This window comes from Papio anubis, chromosome 1 (assembly GCF_008728515.1).
Source record: "Papio anubis isolate 15944 chromosome 1, Panubis1.0, whole genome shotgun sequence".
In the NCBI taxonomy this organism is placed as follows: Eukaryota; Metazoa; Chordata; class Mammalia; order Primates; family Cercopithecidae; genus Papio; species Papio anubis.
The window spans coordinates 108,588,108-108,607,644 of NC_044976.1; the positions used below are offsets into that span (position 1 = coordinate 108,588,108).

Here is a 19,537-nt window from a genome sequence, read left to right on the forward strand (position 1 = left end):
AAGAGAGAACTTTAACATCTGAAAAATTCCTTTGTGGATTCCCTGAATACCAGATGAATGGAGCGTGAGGGGAGCTCCTCCACGGCCCACACCCCATCCCTCCTTGCCTCCCTTGAGGCTGTGCTGCTGTGTTCTGTGTCGCTGCCCATGTGCTGGGCCTCGGGTTGGGCGTGGGGGCAGGGTGGAGTTGCCTGCAGCCTCAGTGACCCCGCAGCGGGCTTGTCCCCAGGTCTGTCTCTTTGTGGGGCTGTATTATAACGTGATCATCGGGTGGAGCATCTTCTATTTCTTCAAGTCCTTCCAGTACCCGCTGCCCTGGAGTGAATGTCCTGTCGTCAGGAATGGGAGCGTGGCAGGCAAGTATGGGGCCCAGCTGGGGATGCCAGCCAGCCCTGTCCCAGGAAGGGGTCTCACAGGCTTAGCGCACACATTTGGAATTTCAGACTTGTTGTGTCACCTTGGATAAGTCACTTAACATCTCTGATCCTCATTTCCCCTTCCCCAGTGGGAATGGTCTCTTTTCCAGCCTATTTCTGACAGGATTGAATACAATAATGAGTGTAGGTGAAACTCTGGAAAGTGTGACTTTAATTGTTATTACTCACCCTGTTATTCCACTGCACAGATAAGGAAACCGAGGCCCAGAAGCGACTTTCCCATGTTCACACCACTCATCTAACCAATGATCTGGGATGAGAATCCAGGTCTCTAGCTCCCAGCTCAGGACCTTCCCCAAGGAACTTTAGGCCAATTCAGCCTCACGTTTCCTCCCTTCCATGGAGAGACGTGGGCAGCGGGAGGCATGGGTGGGAATCAGCCAGGCCGGTGTGTCCTGAAGCCTCCCAGACCCCACTGGGAGCCTAGGATTCCTCAGGGTCTGCCAGATCCTGGCTAACCCAGAATGAGCACAGCCCCTCCCAGCTGCGCACCCTCAGCTGCTCCCTCACCCACTACTGCCCTGAGTGGGGGTCCAGCAGAGGAAGTGACCCCATAGTCCCCGCCACTGAGGCCCTGTGACCTTTGCTGCTATTTCAGTGGTGGAAGCAGAGTGTGAAAAGAGCTCAGCCACTACCTACTTCTGGTACCGAGAGGCCTTGGACATCTCTGACTCCATCTCGGAGAGTGGGGGCCTCAACTGGAAGATGACCCTGTGCCTTCTCGTGGCCTGGAGCATCGTGGGGATGGCTGTTGTTAAGGGCATCCAGTCCTCGGGGAAGGTGAGTGCTGGGGGGCACCCAGGACCCAAATGGGGAACAGCAGAAAGGCATAGAGGGCACAGGGCAAAGAATTTCAGGCTGCCCCTTACAGGGTCTTCCAGGGGAGTTTGGGCTGTGGATGGCTCTGGTTGATGACACGGGCCCCCAGAGGAGGGCGTGGAAGTATCATTTCTATAGTATTGCTCACCATGGACAGCCCACCTGGAATGGAATAGCTAGAAAGTCATTGCCCTGGACCCCAGCCACTTCCATGCTCAGATAACTCCGGCCTGCTCTAATGCAAACATTAGAGAAGAGGAAAACTAGAAGTATTGACCCAGGGACTTCTGTCTAGATTCTAGACCCTCAGGTTCCCAAGAGCAAAAGCCCTGGAAGAACCAGCTTTGAGCAGTTTTTGGTGAAAACCAGCAGCTTGCCATGACTACAGCTAAAGGGCCCTTTGAGCAGGTAGATGCTATAAGTGAAGGGGGCCTTGGAGGTTTCAGGGGGCAGCTCCATAGCAGTCTCTGAGGGGTAGACCAGCCAAGCCCCACACCTCTTCCCAGCATTTCAGATCCCCTTTAAATAAGGGCCCTTTCTTACTTGTCACCTATCAGTATTCATGTGCTGCCAGGGATGGAAAGAACTGGATTAGAGATCCTGTATCCCAGGCTACTCATTTTACAGATGAGGAAAGTGAGGCACCTCAGCTAACATCACGCAGCCAGTCAGTCTCAGAGCTGCAGCTAGAACCCTGGCTGTTTGAGGCTTCAGGTTCTTTACTGGATTTGATGAGCAAGGAAGCTAAGCTCTTGAAAGGTAGAGTGACCCCAGCCACTGACCTCTTCCCTTTCCAGAGGCTGAGATAGTAGCTGATGCTTCATGGCACTTCTCAGGTACTGCCACCCATGAACGCCTTTGGTCCACAGCAACGTTATGAGTTAGGGATGATTCCACCTATTTTAGAGATGAGGAGATGGAGGCTCACGGAGGTTAAATGAAATGCCTGAGGTCACATGTTGGTAAATGGTAGAGCCAGGGTTACAAGTCAGGCAGCCTAACACCAGACATGCATTCTCTTAGCCTTTACACCACCCTGCCCAAACAGCCCTCTTCCTTTGTTTCAGTGCAGCAAACATTTTGTGAGCATCTGTTTTGTGTGAGGCTGTGTACCACGCGCACAGGGATATAGACATGTGCGAGAAATGCGGTGCTAGAGAAGAGCACACGATTCATCCTCACAAGGGGCTAGGGACTTCTTCAGATGTCTTCTGCTTGGGAGCCGTGTCTATAACCTCCTGCAGGTCTTCCGTGAAAGGAGCTCTAAGGACAGGGGAGATCCTTAGGAGGCCCACTGGGGGAGTGAGATATGGGAGAATCAGGAGGGGACAGCAAAGGACTCCCTCACCCTCTTGGCAACCCTCTGGGGTGAGGAGGCTGTTAGCTCAGCCCTGCCAGCTCTGGAAAGGAGAAAACCAACCCCAGGCACAGCAGCCATGCAGACTCCAGCTTGTCCTGTTCCTGCTTCTGCCTTGGCTCCCTGCCAGATGTGTGGCAGGCTTGGCCCTATGCCCAGGGGTTCCAGGGCTCTGCTTTCTGCTGCCATCAGGGGCAGCTCATGTGCCCCAGATGTGAGCAGGGATGGGGGGTACCAGCTGCAGGAAGGGCTCTGCCTGATGGGGGGTGCCTATCCTCTCTGCAGGTGATGTATTTCAGCTCCCTCTTCCCCTATGTGGTGCTGGCCTGCTTCCTGGTCCGGGGGTTGTTGCTGCGAGGGGCAGTTGATGGCATCCTACACATGTTCACTCCCAAGGTAAGGGTTTGGGGCTCCCACATGCCAGGGAACAGCAACAGGTCTACTGGGCCTGGTCAACTTCATGCAATTTCATGGAATTTAATGCACTCCAAATACCTGCTATATGTTGAGTATTGTGCCAGGCCCTGGAGAGATGCACAGGGAAGGGGGCATGGGCCCTGCCCTCTTCCAAAGAGAGGCATGTCACATCGATTTGGGTGAAATTATAAAAGCTTCAGAAAGGTGGTAACAACTGAAAGAGCCTTAGGGAACAGGTAGGATTGCAGTGAACTGCCAAAGGACATTATAATCAAAGGGAACTGCATGAGCAGGGGTGTGGAAAAACACTGGACATGCTTGAGGCAACAGTGGGAAGTCAGGTTTGGCTAGGGCATGAGAGCAGGGAGCTTCATTCATTCATTCATTCATTCATTCATTCATTCATTCATGGGGGCTTTCATTGTGTGGCAGCAGGAACCAAGAAGATGCCTAAGAGAAGAAAGCTCCTGGGAATCTCCCCTTGTATCCAAATCAAAGGAAAGAAGTCGCTATTTTATTAAAGATAATAGACTACATGAGTGGTGATTTTAACCTTAGCAAAGCCGTTCACACTTCCTCTTAATTCCCTCAATAGCCCAGGGAGCAAGATGAGCAGGATCACTGTTCACATTTCATGAAGGGTGCAGCAGAGGCACGGGCATCCTGAAGATGTATATGCAGGTTCCCTAAAGATGTTCTGTCTCCACCCATGGCCTTGCCTGTCTATGACCCTTCAGACCACTGGGCACAACTGGCATGCCTCAGTTCATGGACGAATAAAAGATTTTCAAATGCAGATTGGCATTCCCTTCAAGTTGCCCCAAGCCATGTACACTGGCAACCCCAGCTGGTCAGGCTGAGAGTCCATCTCTAAATGCCAGCTGATCAGTAGCAACCAGCAGGGACCTGGTGAGATTATAGCCCATGGGCACAGGGTCAGAGCTCAGCCAGGCCAGCTTGAATTCTTCAGTGTTCATTGGTGCCACCTTGCACATGTGTGTACACACACACACCCCTTTACACAAACAGTTTGTGCAGGATGACACAGGAAGAAGAACCCAGATCTGATAGGGTTGGAAATCCCCGTAGGCTCCTGATGTTTCGGGTGTAGCACTGGTTAGGGCACATGCCACTCCATAGTCACCAGACAGTGCCTAAATGGTCCCTCAGTGTTCTTGGATATATTATCTGAGGTTTACACATGACCAACTTCAAAGATCCACTTTATGAAGCACTTAATGAATCTCCTGAGGCATGAATGTGAATCCTCAGCCATGTGGCTGGCCGTAGGGTTGTTGTAAACACATGATATCTGACAAAGAAAAAAAAATAACCTGGTTTCTTTGGGAGAAAATAGCCATGAAAAGAAAGCCAACTGTTTGTAACAAATTACAACTGTATCTCTAGAACCATGATCAGTCTAAAATGTTCACTTCAGTTTTCCAGTTCTACTTTACTAAACTTTAGGAGGAAATTATATGCTCTGGTGTTGTTCCTTAAGTGTGGAACTTCACAAAGGTCTCCAGATGGGCTCCTCAATGGTGTTAAGAGCCACCTGTATGTAACTCTAGGAGCAAGAGGAACAGATTCATAGGAGCAGCTGCTGGTCTCAACACACACAATACTGCTCCCCACTGGATTCAGACACACTTTAAATTATCTCTTTAATTATGAAATATCTCAGGCGTATAAACATATATCTAATAATATAATAAAAATTCTTAGGAAATAAAATATTACAGATGCCATTAAAGTGCCAGCATAGCCCTCCCTGATCCCATTCCCTTCCCTGCCCAAAGATAGCAACTGTCTTATTCCATTCCTGCTGCTACAACAAAAATTCTTTAGACTGGATAATTTATAAACCATTGAAATTTATTGCTCACAGTCCTGGAGGCTGGGAAGTCCAAGATCAAGGCACCCAGCTTCAGTATCTAGTGAGGACTCTGCTTCAAAGATGGTGCTTTCTCACTGCATCCTCACATGGCAGAGGTTCAGGGGAACTCACTTGAGCCTCTTTTTATAGGGGCACTAATCCCGTCAGGGCTCCACTGTCATGACCTAATCACCTCCCAAAGACCCCCACCTCTTAATACTATCACACTGAGTATTAGGTTCTGTCATGGGAATTTTGAAGGGATACTAACATTCAGATAATAGCAGCCACTATCCTCAATTTGGGATTTGTCTTGATCATACATTCTTTGAAATTTGTTTTATATATATGTGTATCCATAAACAATGTTTAGCATTTCTGCATACTTTTAACCTTTACATAAATGGCATCATATTATATGTATTCTGCAACTTGCTTTTATTTTTGCTTCACATGATTTTTTAAGTTTTACCAATTTTGGTGTATAGCTCTAGTGCATCAGTTTTCATGGATGCTTAGTATTTTGCTGTAGGACTAAACTGAAATTTGTTTATTCATTCTCTAGTTAATGATCATTTAAGTTGTTTCCAGTTTTCACCGAGTTGCTGGGAATACATGTTACAATGAAACACTACAGCAGAGTACTTCATGCATACATAGTATTCTCTAGGGTATCTCCATGTTGGTCAGGCTAGTCTGGAATTGCTGTCTCAAAGGGTATGCACATCTTCAGTCTTATTCGATGTTGACTACAGGCATGTGCCACTGCGTCTCACAATGGGTTGCTATCTTGCTAACACTCCCACAAGTTGTACATGAAAATCCCAGTTGTTCCACATTTGGCAGTCTTGCAGAGGCCAGGGTCTTCTTGAGACTTTAAAAAATCAAATCCAGGAGCCAGGCGCAGTGGTGTGTGCCTGTAATTTCAACTACTTGGGAGGCTGAGGTAGAAGGATCCTTTGAATCTAAGAGTTAGATACCAGCCTGAGTAACAGTAGTGAAACCCCATCTCCAAAAAGTAATTAATTCATTAAAAATCAACATAAAAATAAAGTGACTCTCCTGAAGCTACACAGCCGGCAAGAAGCAGGGGAAAACCTGAACTCATGTTCACAGACTCCACATCCCATGCTTTTCAGCTGATAAACTGGGTTCATGGAAATTGGTGGCTGACAGCCAGGTGGCAAGAGTGGAGGGTTAAATAAAAATGTCCCCTACTTTACAATTTCATCTAAAACCATTCCTTCTTATATTCCTGGGAATGGCTAAAAACAAACCCACATTTTGGGAGATGGGCAGGAGAGGTTTTGCAGGAACAAAAACCCCAGCACACTACTGCTAATCTGCCTTTCCCCATCTCATACCCCATGATTGAGCTGAGCTGGCTGAGAAGGAAGCTCTGGGGGGCTCCAGCCAAGCCCCCTCAGGGAGTCAATCAAGTGAGGCCAATGGTGATGGCTGGGGTGAGGTTCCTATTTACAAATCCCTCCAAGTCATCTGCAGAAGGATGGGCCAACTCTCAGAAACAAACGCCTGACAGTCTATATGTGGCAAACTACTGTTGCAGAGCTGTGACTGTTTCAGCACAGAACTGGGGAGATATGAGGGGTCTTAGGAGCCATTTCGAGTTCTTGCCCTAGAATGGTGCTATAAAGTACCAGGTCAATGCCCTAGCTGCCCATGCTGTGCACTGCTCCATTCATATAGACTATAATGTAAATGACATCCCCAAGGGTCATGCTGTCTGGTACCTCTGGCAGAGTCCAAGAGTTTTTGGCCAGGGCATCACAGAATCCCTGTGGGAGAAGCATTGGCTCTCCATAGATTATGCTCAATGACCTGGAAGGTCTTCCCTTCCATAGAGCCTTCCAACATCGGAAATTATTCAGGCTATCAGATTTGGACTTTGCAGTCCATGTCTTCAAGCAGTTACTGGGTATGATGAATGCAATGTGGCCAGGCTGCCATGATGACCCACTAGCATCATTGATAGGACAGTAACTCGTGGTGACGGCTAATGAACTTCTTGAATTCCTTGGGCAGCTTTTCTCCTGATTGCTTTCTTTCCGTGTAGGTAAAAACCCAGGTCAGCATGGGGTACCATGCAATTAAATTAATCATGTGATTTGTTCAATATAAAGTGGTAGACTATGGTAGGATTTTTAACCATCAAAATGTTCAGAGAATGTTTATCAAAATTACAACTGTTCATGTCCTTCGGCCCAATTTAACTTCTACATATTTGTCCTACAGATGTACTTATACATAAGCAAAATGATTAGTGTACAATGTAATGTAATGACCAACATTGCTCATTACAGCATTTGTTTTAGTGGAAAAATATTGAAAACAACCCAAATAACCACCATTCACCTATTCATTCAACAAAGGTTTATTGAATGCCTGTTACATGCACTGTTCCGAGTCCTGGGATCCAGCAGTGAACAAAGCAGACAGACTTCCTGGTCCTCATGGAGCTTACGTTCCGGTGGAGGGAGACAGATGTTATCAGATAATATAAGATAAAGAATTGTCATTAACTGTTGATGCCAAGGGGAAAAATAAAGCAGAGAAAGAAGATTTAGGGCATTCGGGGAGAAGAGTTGCACTTATGGACAGTACGGTCAAGGAACGCCTCACTGAGCAGTGACGTGTGAATGAAGACCTGAAGGAGGTCAGGGAGCAGGCTATGTGGATATTTGGAAGTAATGCATTCCATCCCGAACAGAGAGAACAATGAGTGAAAAGGGTTTGAGACTGGCTGTGGCTGGCATATTCAAGGAGGCCAGTGTGGCTGGACAGGAGGGGAAAGAGGTAGGACATATGGTCAGTGGTAATGTACAGCCAGATCATGAGGGTGCTGTGGTTAAGGTAAGAAGTTTGACATTTACTCTGGTGAAAAGGGAGCCATTGAGAGTTCTGAGCAGAGGAGCAGCATGATCTGACTTCTGTCTTAGGATGATCATTCTAAGCCTCTTAAATGGCTTCTATAGAAAATCTGAGGGAATAAGGACAGGACAGGGAGACCTGCTAGGAGGTCCTCCGGGTGAGAGATGACTGGGGTGTGAGCCCAGGTGATGGCAATGGGAGTGATGAGAGTTGGTTTAATGGAAGATACGTTTCAGAAGCAGAGTCAACAGGATTTGCTGTTGGATTGGTTGTGAGGTGTAAGAGGAAGAGAGGAGTCAAGGATGACTGTGGCCCTTTATGTGAGCAGTTGGAAGGATGGCATTGACATTTATGGAAATGGGGAAGACAGTGGAGGGAATGGATTCGGTGGGGAACATCTAGAGTACTCTTTCGGACAGGGCAGGCTTAAAATATCTAACAGATATCCACATGGAGATGCTGAGGAGGCAGTTGGATGTATGGATCTAGAGGTCAGGTGTGGAGGTCTACATTTGGGAGTCTGGGATAACAGAGAGAATTTAAAGCCATAGATTGGTTTCCAAACACCTAGAGAATGAACAAAGACAGAGAAGAGAGCTGAGCACTGGGGCCTTGGTGTTTAGAGGTTGAGGGAGGGATAGCTGTGGGGGGGGTTGGGGGGGGGATCAAAGAATAGGAGCAGAGAGAGAGACAGGCAGGCTGACAGACAGACAGACATTCTAGACGCAGAGTGAAGAAAATGTTTTAAGAAAGAAGGAGCCATCAGCCATGTCCAAAGCTGCTGAGAGGTCAGGCGATGAGGTCTGAGAATTGACCAAGGCACTTGGCAACAGAGGGGTCACTGGTGACCTCAACAAGAGCTACTTTGGTGGAGTAGTGCTGAGGACAAATCTAATAATAATGGGTTGAAGGGAAAATGGGAGGTGGGGAATTGAAGGGAAAATGGGAGGTGGGGAATTGGAGACAAGTAATAGATACCAGTTATTCTCAGGAGTTTTGCTTTAGAGGAGCAGAGAAATGAGAAACGGGATGGTAATTGGAGAGGGCCATGGGGTCAAGGGTGTTATTTCACAATTTATATGATAAAAATAATCCATCATACACCACTGGTGGGAATATGAAATGGTATAATGGCTTTGGAAAACAAAGCCTGGCAGTTCCGCAAAAGGTTAAACAGGGTTAGCATATGACCCAGCAATTCCACTCCTAGGTACGTATCCAAGGGAACTGAAAGCATGTTCACACAAAAACTTGTACACAAATGTTCATAGCAGCATTGTACATTATAGCCAAAACGAAGAAACAACCCAATGTCCGTCAACTGATGAATGAATTTTTAAAATGTGGTATATGCATACAATGGGATATTATCCAGCCATAAAAAGGAATGAGGCAGTGATACACATTGCAACATGCAACTCCGGAAAACTTTAAGCTAAATGAAAGAAGCCAAACACAAAAGACCACACACGGTATGATTCCAATGATATGAAATGTCCAGAATAGGTGAATCCGTAGAGAAAGAAGGTGGATTAGTGGTTAGTATTGGGCTTGTGGGGAGGTTGGGGGAGGCATGCGGAATGACTCTACGTGTTTGAGTTTTGTTTCGGGGGTGATGAAGAGGTTTTAGAAATTGAGTGTGGTAAAAGTTACACAACAGTGTGATATGCTAAAAACGATTGAATTGTGCACTTAAAAAATTCAAAAAAGAGGAGGAAGTTTATGTTATAGGAGAGGAGAAATAAGCAGGAGGGAGAGACTGCAGTGCTCAGCTGGAGGAGTTGGTCTCAACTAGGACCACATATAGTCCCCATAGTAGCAGGAAGGAAAGGCCAGGCTGTGGCGCATGGACGCTGGCAGGTAAGATGGTGTGGGGAGGAACTTTCTGCCGATTGTGTCATTTTTTCACCGTGAGGTAGGGGACAAGGTGATCATTTGAGAGCAGGAAGGGAGGAGGAGGACTTGGAGGGCTAAGGAGGAGTGAGTGTGAAGTAACTGTGTAAGAGATGGGGGAAACCTGTGGGCAGCGGCAGCACGAAGGGCCCCCTGGAGGCTAGGGGTCAGGAGTGTGCAGTGGACTCTTCAGCATGGAGATTGCCAACACTTCTGCAACTCCAAGAAGGACAGTTTTTCACATTTGAACATCTCTGAAAGCACGCTGTTTCCAACCATCAGTGAGGTAATTATACAAGCCTGTTTTTTTGTTGTTGTTTTTGTTTTTAGGTGGAGTCTTGCTCTGTTCCCCAGGCTGGAGTGCAGTGGCGCGATCTTGGCTCCCTGCAACCTCTGCCTCCTGGGTTCAAATGATTCTCCTGCCTCAGCCTCCTGAGTAGCTGGGACTATAGGCGCATGCCACAATGCCTGGCTAATTTTTTGTATTTTTAATAGGGGTTTCACTGTGTTAGCCAGGATGGTCTCAATCTTCTGACCTTGTGATCCGCCCGCCTCGGCCTCCCAAAGTGCTGGGATTACAGGTGTGAGCCACCGCACGCGGCCCACAAGCCTGTGTTTTACAATGGATGGTGCTTACTTTGTGCCAGGCACTTTTGTGTGCACTTTGCACATATTAACCCATTTAAACCTCCTAACAACCCTGGAGAGGTCGGTGATCTCATCACCACTGTGCAGATGGGAAAACTGAAGCACAGAAAGGGTGGATAACTCTAGGGAGGAGGCTGTGAGTGGACAAGAGCAGAAGGGGCAGTGTGCCAGGAGCTCTGGGACTCTGTGGGTTCCCAACTTAGCATGTTGAGGAAGTGCCGAGGCTGGGAGCAAGGACAGTGGCCCTGGGAGTGTGGAGAGCTCCATGACAACCCTGGTGTGGACAGCAGGGAAAAAAAGGAACACACCCACACATATTCATGTGTGTGTATGTATATGTGCATGTAATGTATGTGTGAGTGTATACTGCTGGTATATGCATAAAATATCACAGGGGGGTACACAGGAAACTGACATCATGTGTACATCTGGAGGAGAAGAACCAGGTGTTACAGGATACAGGGATGAGGAAAAGGAGACCGAGGGATCTGGGGTGTGCATCAACTCCTAGAGAAGATAAGTGGGATCTCTGCAAGTTCTAAAGGCCCAGGGGTGGAGGTTAGGGGTGGAGCTTCTTGACTCTCACAGTTAGAGAGAGGGCTTCTCAGCAGGATGATGAAGGAGGCCCAGCCCCATGACCAGAGCATGGGCTCTGGAGCCAGACAATCTGGTTCAGACTCTAGCTCATCACTCAGCAGTTGTTGGGCAAGTTCCTTTGCCCTCAGGGCCTCAGTTTCCGCAATGGCAAGATGGGGTGGACAGTGGCACCTCCCCAACAGGGTTGTCGGGAAAGTGCTTAGGACTGCTCCTGGCAAGTGGAGAGCATGTGGTAAATGTTAGCTATTATTATCCTCGTCTCTTATGAAGGTGACACTGTTCTTGGGCAGCAGGAGCCTGGTGCTCCAGTGCCATCTGGTGCCTTGTGGCCCTGGCTGGCTGTACACCAGCAGGTGCACAGCAGTGCTGAGAAGCAAGGGCGTGTGCTCCTGTCACACATGCGCTCAGGCTAGGGCTCAGCAGCTGCTTGTGGATTCAAAAGCATCATCATGCCCGTGAGTCAAACGCCTTGATACACTTTGTTTCCCTGCGTGAGGAAGTAGTTCAGCCATCATGCTGAAGAAGTGGCAGGAAGCTGTTCCTCTGTTTTAGAGCAGACACCCCAAGGAGGGGGTGAGCCCTCTTTTCTGAGGGAAAAGCCCATTGTCCATCCTCCTCTTGCAGTCACATCCTGATGCCTGGAAGGGGGGCGGGGTTTTCTGAGTCTGGCCAAGGGTTCATCCTCTGTTGTTGCTTGTTAGAGATCATGCACCATCACCCCAGGAATCCTGGAAAGAGCCCCTTAAATTCATTATGTACTGAAGGTGCCAGGCTCAATTTACCCCCAGATTAGCGCTGGGCATCTGCGGTCATCTCCATCAGCAAGAGTACCCCTCCAAGCTGCAGGCTGGAAGGGACGACCACCTGCACCAGGCACTTTTCTCCTCAAAGGTCAAGTTCACCCTTAGATGCTTTCCTGGGCCCTATGAATGTCAGATTTGGTTCCATCAGTTTGCTGGGTGATGCGTATGTGGGTGATGGGTATTCATTACACTATCTTCTCTACTTTTGTACATTTTATAATAAATATTCCATAATTTTTTAGTGGAAAAAGAGCAGTCTTAACAAACAAACAAATTTTTGTTCTATCCAAAGTTGTTGAATATTCCATCCTCCAAGAATTCTCCAAGCTATATAGGGCCGGCTCTGATCTGCAGTTTGGCACTGTGGTATCCTCCCAGGAGTGGCTGCCTGCATTTATGAAATTTGGCCCTGAACTGTGACTAGGCTGAGGAATTGATTCACATCTTCATTTATCCTAAACCTTATAGGTTTAGGGAGTGATGGAAATCCTAATGATGGTATGAATTTGAGTTTCACAGGTAGTCTGGACCTTTTTGTAAAAATGATTGACGTAGATGAAAAAGGAAATAATTACCAAAAAAAAAAAAAACCAGAAAAAAGAAAGAAAGAGAAGAGGAAAGGATAATAAAATGAAGCCAGTGTTAAAATAGCCATGTTTTAGAAAGTAGAAGTTTGAAGTCCTAAGATCATCCTCTTGTTCTAGAAAACAGCGTCTTAGCCCAAAAGGCTGGTACGACTTTGCAGCCCCTTGTCTGGTCCCTCCTGCTCAGCTCACAACTCATAGAAAAAGGTCAGCTTTTGTCCAGTCTCTCTCTCTCGTGCTCCTGACTCTTTCCTTCTCTGCCACGTGCCAGGCACTATTCATACAAACAGGAGAGGAGATGGGCACCACCCCTAAGCACAAAGTGTTGAAAGGAAGACTAGACACATAAAACTGTGATGCGGGTATTGACAAGAGCTGTGAGCTCAAGGACCAGAGGCAATCAGGAAAAGCTTTAAAGAAGAGATGATATTCATGCTGGGTTTTGAGAAATATGTAGGAATTTACCAGAAACTGAGTAGGAGGAAAGGAATTTCAGGAAACAATTACAGCCTAGGCAAAGGCCAGAGGTGTGAAAGACTACGGTGCTTTTGAAGAGGAGTAAGTCACCTGCATTTAGAATGTTCAGAATATAAAGGAATGGAAAAAGATTTTCTAGAAGACAGTGGGGAACCATCAAAGATTTTTCAGCATGCAAGCAACATGACCAGAGCTGTGTTCATCTTGTTAAAACACACACACACACACACACACACACACACACACACACACACTTCAGCTGGATTAAATTTAAAAGTTTAATTGAACAATGAACGATTCGTGAATCGGGCAGCCTTCTGAGCCAGAGTAGGCTCAGAAACTCCAGTGCAGTCATGTGGTGGAAGAAGACTTAAGGACAGAAAAAGGAAAGTGACTTATGGAAAACGGAAGTGAGGTACAGAAACAGCTGGATTGATCACAGCTCGGCGTTTGCCTTATTTGAAGTCGGTTCGAACAGTTGGCCACATTTGATTGGCCAGAACTCAGTGATTGGCACAAGAGTAGGCTACAGTCTGTTTACACCTCCACTTGTTATAGTTTATGATATACAGAGAAACCTTTAGGCCAAACTTAAAATATGTAAGGAGGCAGCTTTTGGCTAAACTTGATTTAATCATCTCAACATACCTTCTCTTAGAAAATTTCATAATTCTTCCTAGTTAGAACTCACCAAACTGCTCAGAGCCACGAGGTCCTGGTTTCTAGCCTAGGAGAAGCGCCCAGGCTCCAGCAGATTGCAGTAGGGCTGCTGTGATTGACATTTGTGAATACCAGAGAAGGCCAGCCAGCATGCCTTCCAGGCATAAGTCACCCTTATGCCCATTTCTGGAGTATGCTTGAAAAATTATTTTTCAAAAACTCACCCAAGCGATGGGAATTAACACAAGTCCTTTCCCAGTGGAACTATGATTATTTTCTTCTCCTTTTCTATTCTCCAAATTTCTACTAGGCACAGTGCAGGCCCCCATTTCCTTATCCACAATACCAAAATCCAAAGAGCCCTGAAAAACAAAAGTTGGTTTGGTTTGGTTTTGATCCTCCAGAACTCACTTGGAAGCAAAGTGACCTGCACAGATGTGAGGCTATTTATAGTCTTTATGGATTCACTTGGTGTGAATATTCATATTTTGCTGCAGAAATACTAATGTGTTTGATGACAGGGTGCTGCCCCAGACCCCGCTGGGGGTGTTATGTAATTACGTAGCATATGCATCACATTACCTCTCTAAAATTAAATTAGAAACAAAAGCTTGCATTCCAAAACCAGTCAGCCCCCAGGGCTTTTAGATAAGGAACCGTGGGCCTGTATTACTTTTGTAAAGAAGGTAACATTTCATCTTACTTTAAAAACCAGACATCCGCCTATGCAAGGGGGTGGGCCTCCAGCAGTACAGGACAGCCCTGCCCTGTTTCTCTGGTCACCTGCTCTTGCATGGCTCTCGCATGCTCTGCTGTGGCTATTTTAAACCCTTCCAATCCTCCACACCCTCTGACCTTCCTTCCGGCATACTCATCCCTAGCAGATGATTTTGCCTCCTGCTTTACAGGGAAAACAGAAGCTGCCAAGAAACTCCCTCAGACGACAGAGACAGAAACCGACCATAAAACCTGCCTGCAGCTGCCCCATCCTGTCCTCCCTCCCTCCTCTCTCAAATGAGTAGCCCAAGGGTGGTCCTATAGAGGACAGCTTCCCCCAACCCCGCCCCGCCCAGCATCCCTACCCTCCAGCTTTTCAAGACACTTCATTGAAAGCAAAAACAAAAACGAAATCAAAACATACGAAACACAACCCTTCGTGGATTTTGTAGCCTTCTTCTGATACTGCTCTTCTGCTCCTGATCCGAGGCTTGCTTCTCCGAGGACCTGCTTATCCACATTGCCTCCATTTCCTCCCCTCTACCTCCCTCCTTTCTTCACTTCCCCTGGCTTCTCACCAGGGAGCAACTCCGAGGAAGCCCCTGCAGCCTCCTGTGCCGACTCCCTCAGGGTCTGTCACTGGCAGCGCTGACCCTTCCTCCTCCGTGCTCTGGGTTTTCTTCTTGCCTCTGCTACTTCTTCTCTGACTCCCTTTCAGGAGACTCTCCCTCTTCCCTGCATTCAGTGTTGGAGATAGGAGCAGGCTCTTGCTTCTTATCCCTCTGTAACTATATAGCCACAGCCTCAGCTCCTGCCGGCACACCTGCTACTCAGAAAGTCTATCTCCAGCTTGTCTCTCTCTGACTCCAGGTTCATCTGTCCAGCGGACCACTTGGCATTTCGTTTTAGATGTCTTAAAGACACATTCAGCTCAACCTTTCTACAACTAATGTCTTGATCCTCCCTGCCCAACACCATCAACCTGTTCCTCTCCCACTGTCCCCGTCTCCACCTGCTCAGGTATGCAGGCCGGAGACATGGCCCTCATCTCAGCCTCTCCCTCTCCAGCATCTCCCATCTCCAGTCCATCCCGAAGGTCTCCTTGGTTTGTCCTGCGAAGGTCTCTCCATTGGCACCACCCGGCCCCTTAGCAAAGCCACTGTCCCCTCCAGCCTGGACCCCAGAAGCTGCTTCCTCGAAGGTCTGCTGCATCCACTTATTTCTTTTGGAAATGCACATGATTGTGTCGCCACTTCTTTAAATCCCTTGGTGGCTTCTCGGGTTACATGCTTTCTTAGGGTAAAGACAAGATCTGTACAGGCCTTTGATCTAACTTCTCTCCTCTCCCAGCCCCACCTGTGCCGCCCCCACCTCACCCTCACTGCTTCAGCCACCCTGGCACCTTCCATTCTCTTTTACACACCATCCTCTGTCCCATCTCAGGACCTCTGTCTACGCTTCTTCCCAAATGCTCTACCCTCCCCTCATGGCCTCGCTTTCATCAGCTTTCAAATGTCAGCTTGAGGACCTCTTCCTCTGGGACGCCTTGCCTGGCCTCCCAACTTGTCCAAATCCCCTTCTTATGGGCTCTCGGAGCACTGGGTGCCCAGCCTTCACAGCCCTTGTCACATTTGCAATTTAGCATTTGTTCGTGGGATCATTTGACCAATGTGTCTCTCTCCAACTAGAGTGTAAACTCAGAGACCCTGCTTGCCTCTGTTCCCCATGGTCTCTGCATTGCCTGGCACCAGGCCTGGCCCACAGCAGGTGCTCAGAGATGGTGGCAGGTGGGCCCTGTGTCCTGGATGTTATTTAGGGCTGTGATATTAAAGACGGCTAAAGTCCAGATGGACCCTAAAGTCCAACATCTCACTGTTCAGATGTGGACTTACCCACAGGTACTCAGAAGGGGGGTGCCAGGACCCACACAGGGCTTGTCACCACAGGGAAGTGAACTCTCTAACTGGCTCCTTACCTCCTTAGTCTGTCTGGAGTGAGGTCACTTAGGTTCACCTCAGCAGCACAGGTTGCAGGGGAAAATGCTTTAAAGAGTATAAGTGATAGGCAAACTGAGTCAGGAGTTGGTGCTGGGGTCAGGGGTGGGGGCCTGGCCCAGAATATCTATATTTTAGTAACCACTCTGCCCCGACTAACCAGCTCCATTACCTTGAGCAAGCAATTTCATCTTTGGGGTCTCAGTTTACCCTTTAAAAATGTGAATAGTAATCCTTGCTTCCTGCACCCCCACAAAACACAAAACACCCTGTCCTGACTAGGCCAGCATCATTCTGTTAGGATTGAGTGCCACTATGTACAGGCATTACTTGTTGCTATACATTTGATCCTCACATTCACTCAGAGCCTCTATTACTATTCCCTTTTTTCAGATGAGTAAACTGAGGCTCATAACACAGTCACTGCCACTTACTGGAGGCTTCATAGCCATTTAAACATGGGAGTCAGGATTTGGATCTGGATCTGTCTGAGACTCTAAAGCTCCATGCTGGGTCCAAGGCTTGGTCCCTGCCCCAAGGAACAAACAGTAAAAGGAAAATGGGTTGGAAATTGCTGCATGCCATCCAAATGCTGTTGCAGTTCAGGCTCCCGTCAGGTGTGAGGGCAGATGGAGGCTTAGGCGGGGGCCCTTTCTCCAGGAATTGTCTAGGCTCTGTGCTTCCGCTTGGGTGGTGGTGGGGAGAAGCAGGTGGTTTGTTTTTTCCTTCCATGAGGTAGAGGAGTTTGAGGAGGAGAAGGCATCATGGACATTCTGGTATCCTCAGTTTCCTTGTGCTGCTGTGCAAGCTGTTCACTGCAGGACTCTAGGAGGCATCGGTCACAGCGTAGTCTAAGTGAATGGCACTCTCTAGAGCTGTGCACTACATGACCGTATGTGATGGCCTTGATGATGTTCCTTAGTATGATGGCTGCATGGTAAGCCATGGTAGCAGTTAAATTACTATGGAAGCACTCGGCATGTATGTTGTCTTACCAGGGCTTCACAATCATCCTCTGAAGTTGATACTCTTGTGATCTGTATATTGGGGAAACTGAGGCTCAGAGGAGTTAGGGAAATTGCCCAAGTTCACACAGCTTCTTACCACTATGGGCTGCTGCCTCTGAACCCTGTTGAGGCTGAGAAAGGGGGTGTGCATGTGAGAAAGGGGGTGTGCACATGAATAAAACCATCTTCTCTGTGTCTCTTTTCTTCCTCCTGCCTTGGTCCTCTGCCACAGCTGGACAAGATGCTGGACCCCCAGGTGTGGCGGGAGGCAGCCACCCAGGTCTTCTTTGCCTTGGGCCTGGGCTTTGGTGGTGTAATTGCCTTCTCCAGCTACAACAAGCAGGACAACAACTGCCACTTCGATGCCGCCCTGGTGTCCTTCATCAACTTCTTCACGTCAGTGTTGGCCACCCTCGTGGTGTTTGCTGTGCTGGGCTTCAAGGCCAACATCATGAATGAGAAGTGTGTGGTCGAGTAGGTGGCATCTCTCCTCCTGTCCCTCCTCCTCCCTGCCTACCTTACTTGGGAGTAGGGGGCGGGTGTGTGCATGGGGAGAGAGGTCCCCTCCACTCAGGCTGAGGAATGGAGCTCAGAGGAGCGTTCTGTCCCCACCAGCTCTGGGCCACAAGGACAAGCTCAGAAATGCCTCTGTCGGTGGCCCATGAGGGTCCCACCTGGGTGCCTGGGAGGAGCCTCCAGGATCTCACCCATTGCCCATCCCTTCCTTCTTACCTGGCTCCCTCGGTTTTGTGCTGCAGGAATGCTGAGAAAATCCTAGGGTACCTCAACTCCAATATCCTGAGCCGGGACCTCATCCCACCCCACGTCAACTTCTCCCACCTGACCACAAAGGACTACATGGAGATGTACAATGTCATCATGACCGTGAAGGAAGACCAGTTCTCAGCCCTGGGCCTTGACCCCTGCCTTCTGGAGGACGAGCTAGACAAGGTGCGGGGATAGGCTGCCCTTCCCAGGACAGGCAGGAACCCAGAGAGCAGCTGTCGCTGGCTGGAGCTTGGGCTCAGGCCTCAGGATGCTGACAGGTAGTCATTAGTTTACTTAGTAAGCAAGGATCTGCTATGTGTCCAGAGAGAGTGAAAGGGAAGAAAGGTATTGGCCAAAGTCCCTGCCCAGAGGTAGGCTTGAGCCTAGACAAAGAGTAGGGCAGACACACACCTCTCAGAAGTCACAGTTAAGTGTATGGGACGATGTTTCCATTTACTGAGTGGGCTTCTCGTGCATCATCACTGCCATAGGTAATGCACTCAGAACAGTGCCTTGACTTGGTATGCATCAAAGAAGTGTTGAAGTTAGTGTTTGTCCGTTGCTATCTATCTCCTTTGATGCTCAAGGCAGTTCTATGAATTGAGTATTCATATTGTTCCCTACCTTACAGATGAGTAGCCTATGAGGTGGGGGCTTGATCAAGGTCTCACAACTAGTAAGTGAGCGAGGCAGGGTTCAAATCCAGTTAGTTGGGTCCAGAGCCCATGCTCAGAACCACCCCTTCATGCTTCTAGCCCTCACCCCGCTGTCCCCATTCCAATCTCACTGCCACGATGATACTTAGACTTTAGGGTGGTGCTGGGGGTGCTGACTCCTCCTTAATGCTCAGGCCCAAGTTAGGACACCTTGCTTCTATTTATACTTACATAGCTGGACACTTTCAAAATGACTGTTCTGTTAGAAGGGGTAACAGGAAAGGGACATACCCACAGCGTCTTCAGAACCAGGCTGGAGCCAAGGCTCACATGGGGCAGAGCCAGCTCCTGTCAGCCTGGGTCAACCCTGTCCTTCATGGGACCGGGGAAGAGGGTGCTTTCCCTGGGCTCCATGTTAAAAGTCAGCTCCATTGGACTGGCACCGTCCTAATGCTATGGGAGCTGCATCCTGCACCCTGACCCCTTCCCCGGGGATCAAGAGCAAGAGAGCCCAATCTCGGGTCCCCTGCCCTGGTTTCTTCCCCAGGTGACTGGCAGCATAAAGGACCTCCCCTTTTCACGTTCTCTAAAACCCTGCCCAGTTTTCATGGGCATGGCCTGGTTCTCTGAATAAAACTAAATTTATAGCAGTGTTTTCATAAAATACAACTCCGATAGCATTCAAATGACAAGAATTATACACTCACTTAGTGGGGAAGAAATGTTCCCTTATAATCACTGAATATTACAGGGCAATGTATAAGTGACAGGGGGCAGTGTGTGTCACCTGAGCCACAAGCATGGCCCAGTCATTAAAGCGGTGATTCTCTACCTTGGCTACCCATTAGAGTTCCTGGGTTTTATTTGTTTTTGCTTTAAAAAAAAAAAAAAAAAAAAAACTCCGACACGCACCTTCACCCCAGACCAGTCTAGTCATT

The 19,537-nt window shown here is 48.2% G+C and overlaps 1 protein-coding gene across 1 annotated transcript in view; it reads left to right on the plus strand.

Moving 5' to 3' along the window:
- The window catches only part of SLC6A17 (solute carrier family 6 member 17), a 50,999-nt gene that overhangs the window by 23,439 nt on the left and 8,023 nt on the right, over positions 1 to 19,537 (plus strand). Inside the window, exons 4-8 of the mRNA XM_003892355.3 lie at positions 230 to 356; positions 1,036 to 1,217; positions 2,899 to 3,009; positions 17,408 to 17,649; positions 17,934 to 18,126. Of these exons, the coding sequence (XP_003892404.2) occupies positions 230 to 356; positions 1,036 to 1,217; positions 2,899 to 3,009; positions 17,408 to 17,649; positions 17,934 to 18,126 (855 nt within the window). The remainder of the gene's footprint in view (positions 1 to 229; positions 357 to 1,035; positions 1,218 to 2,898; positions 3,010 to 17,407; positions 17,650 to 17,933; positions 18,127 to 19,537) is intronic.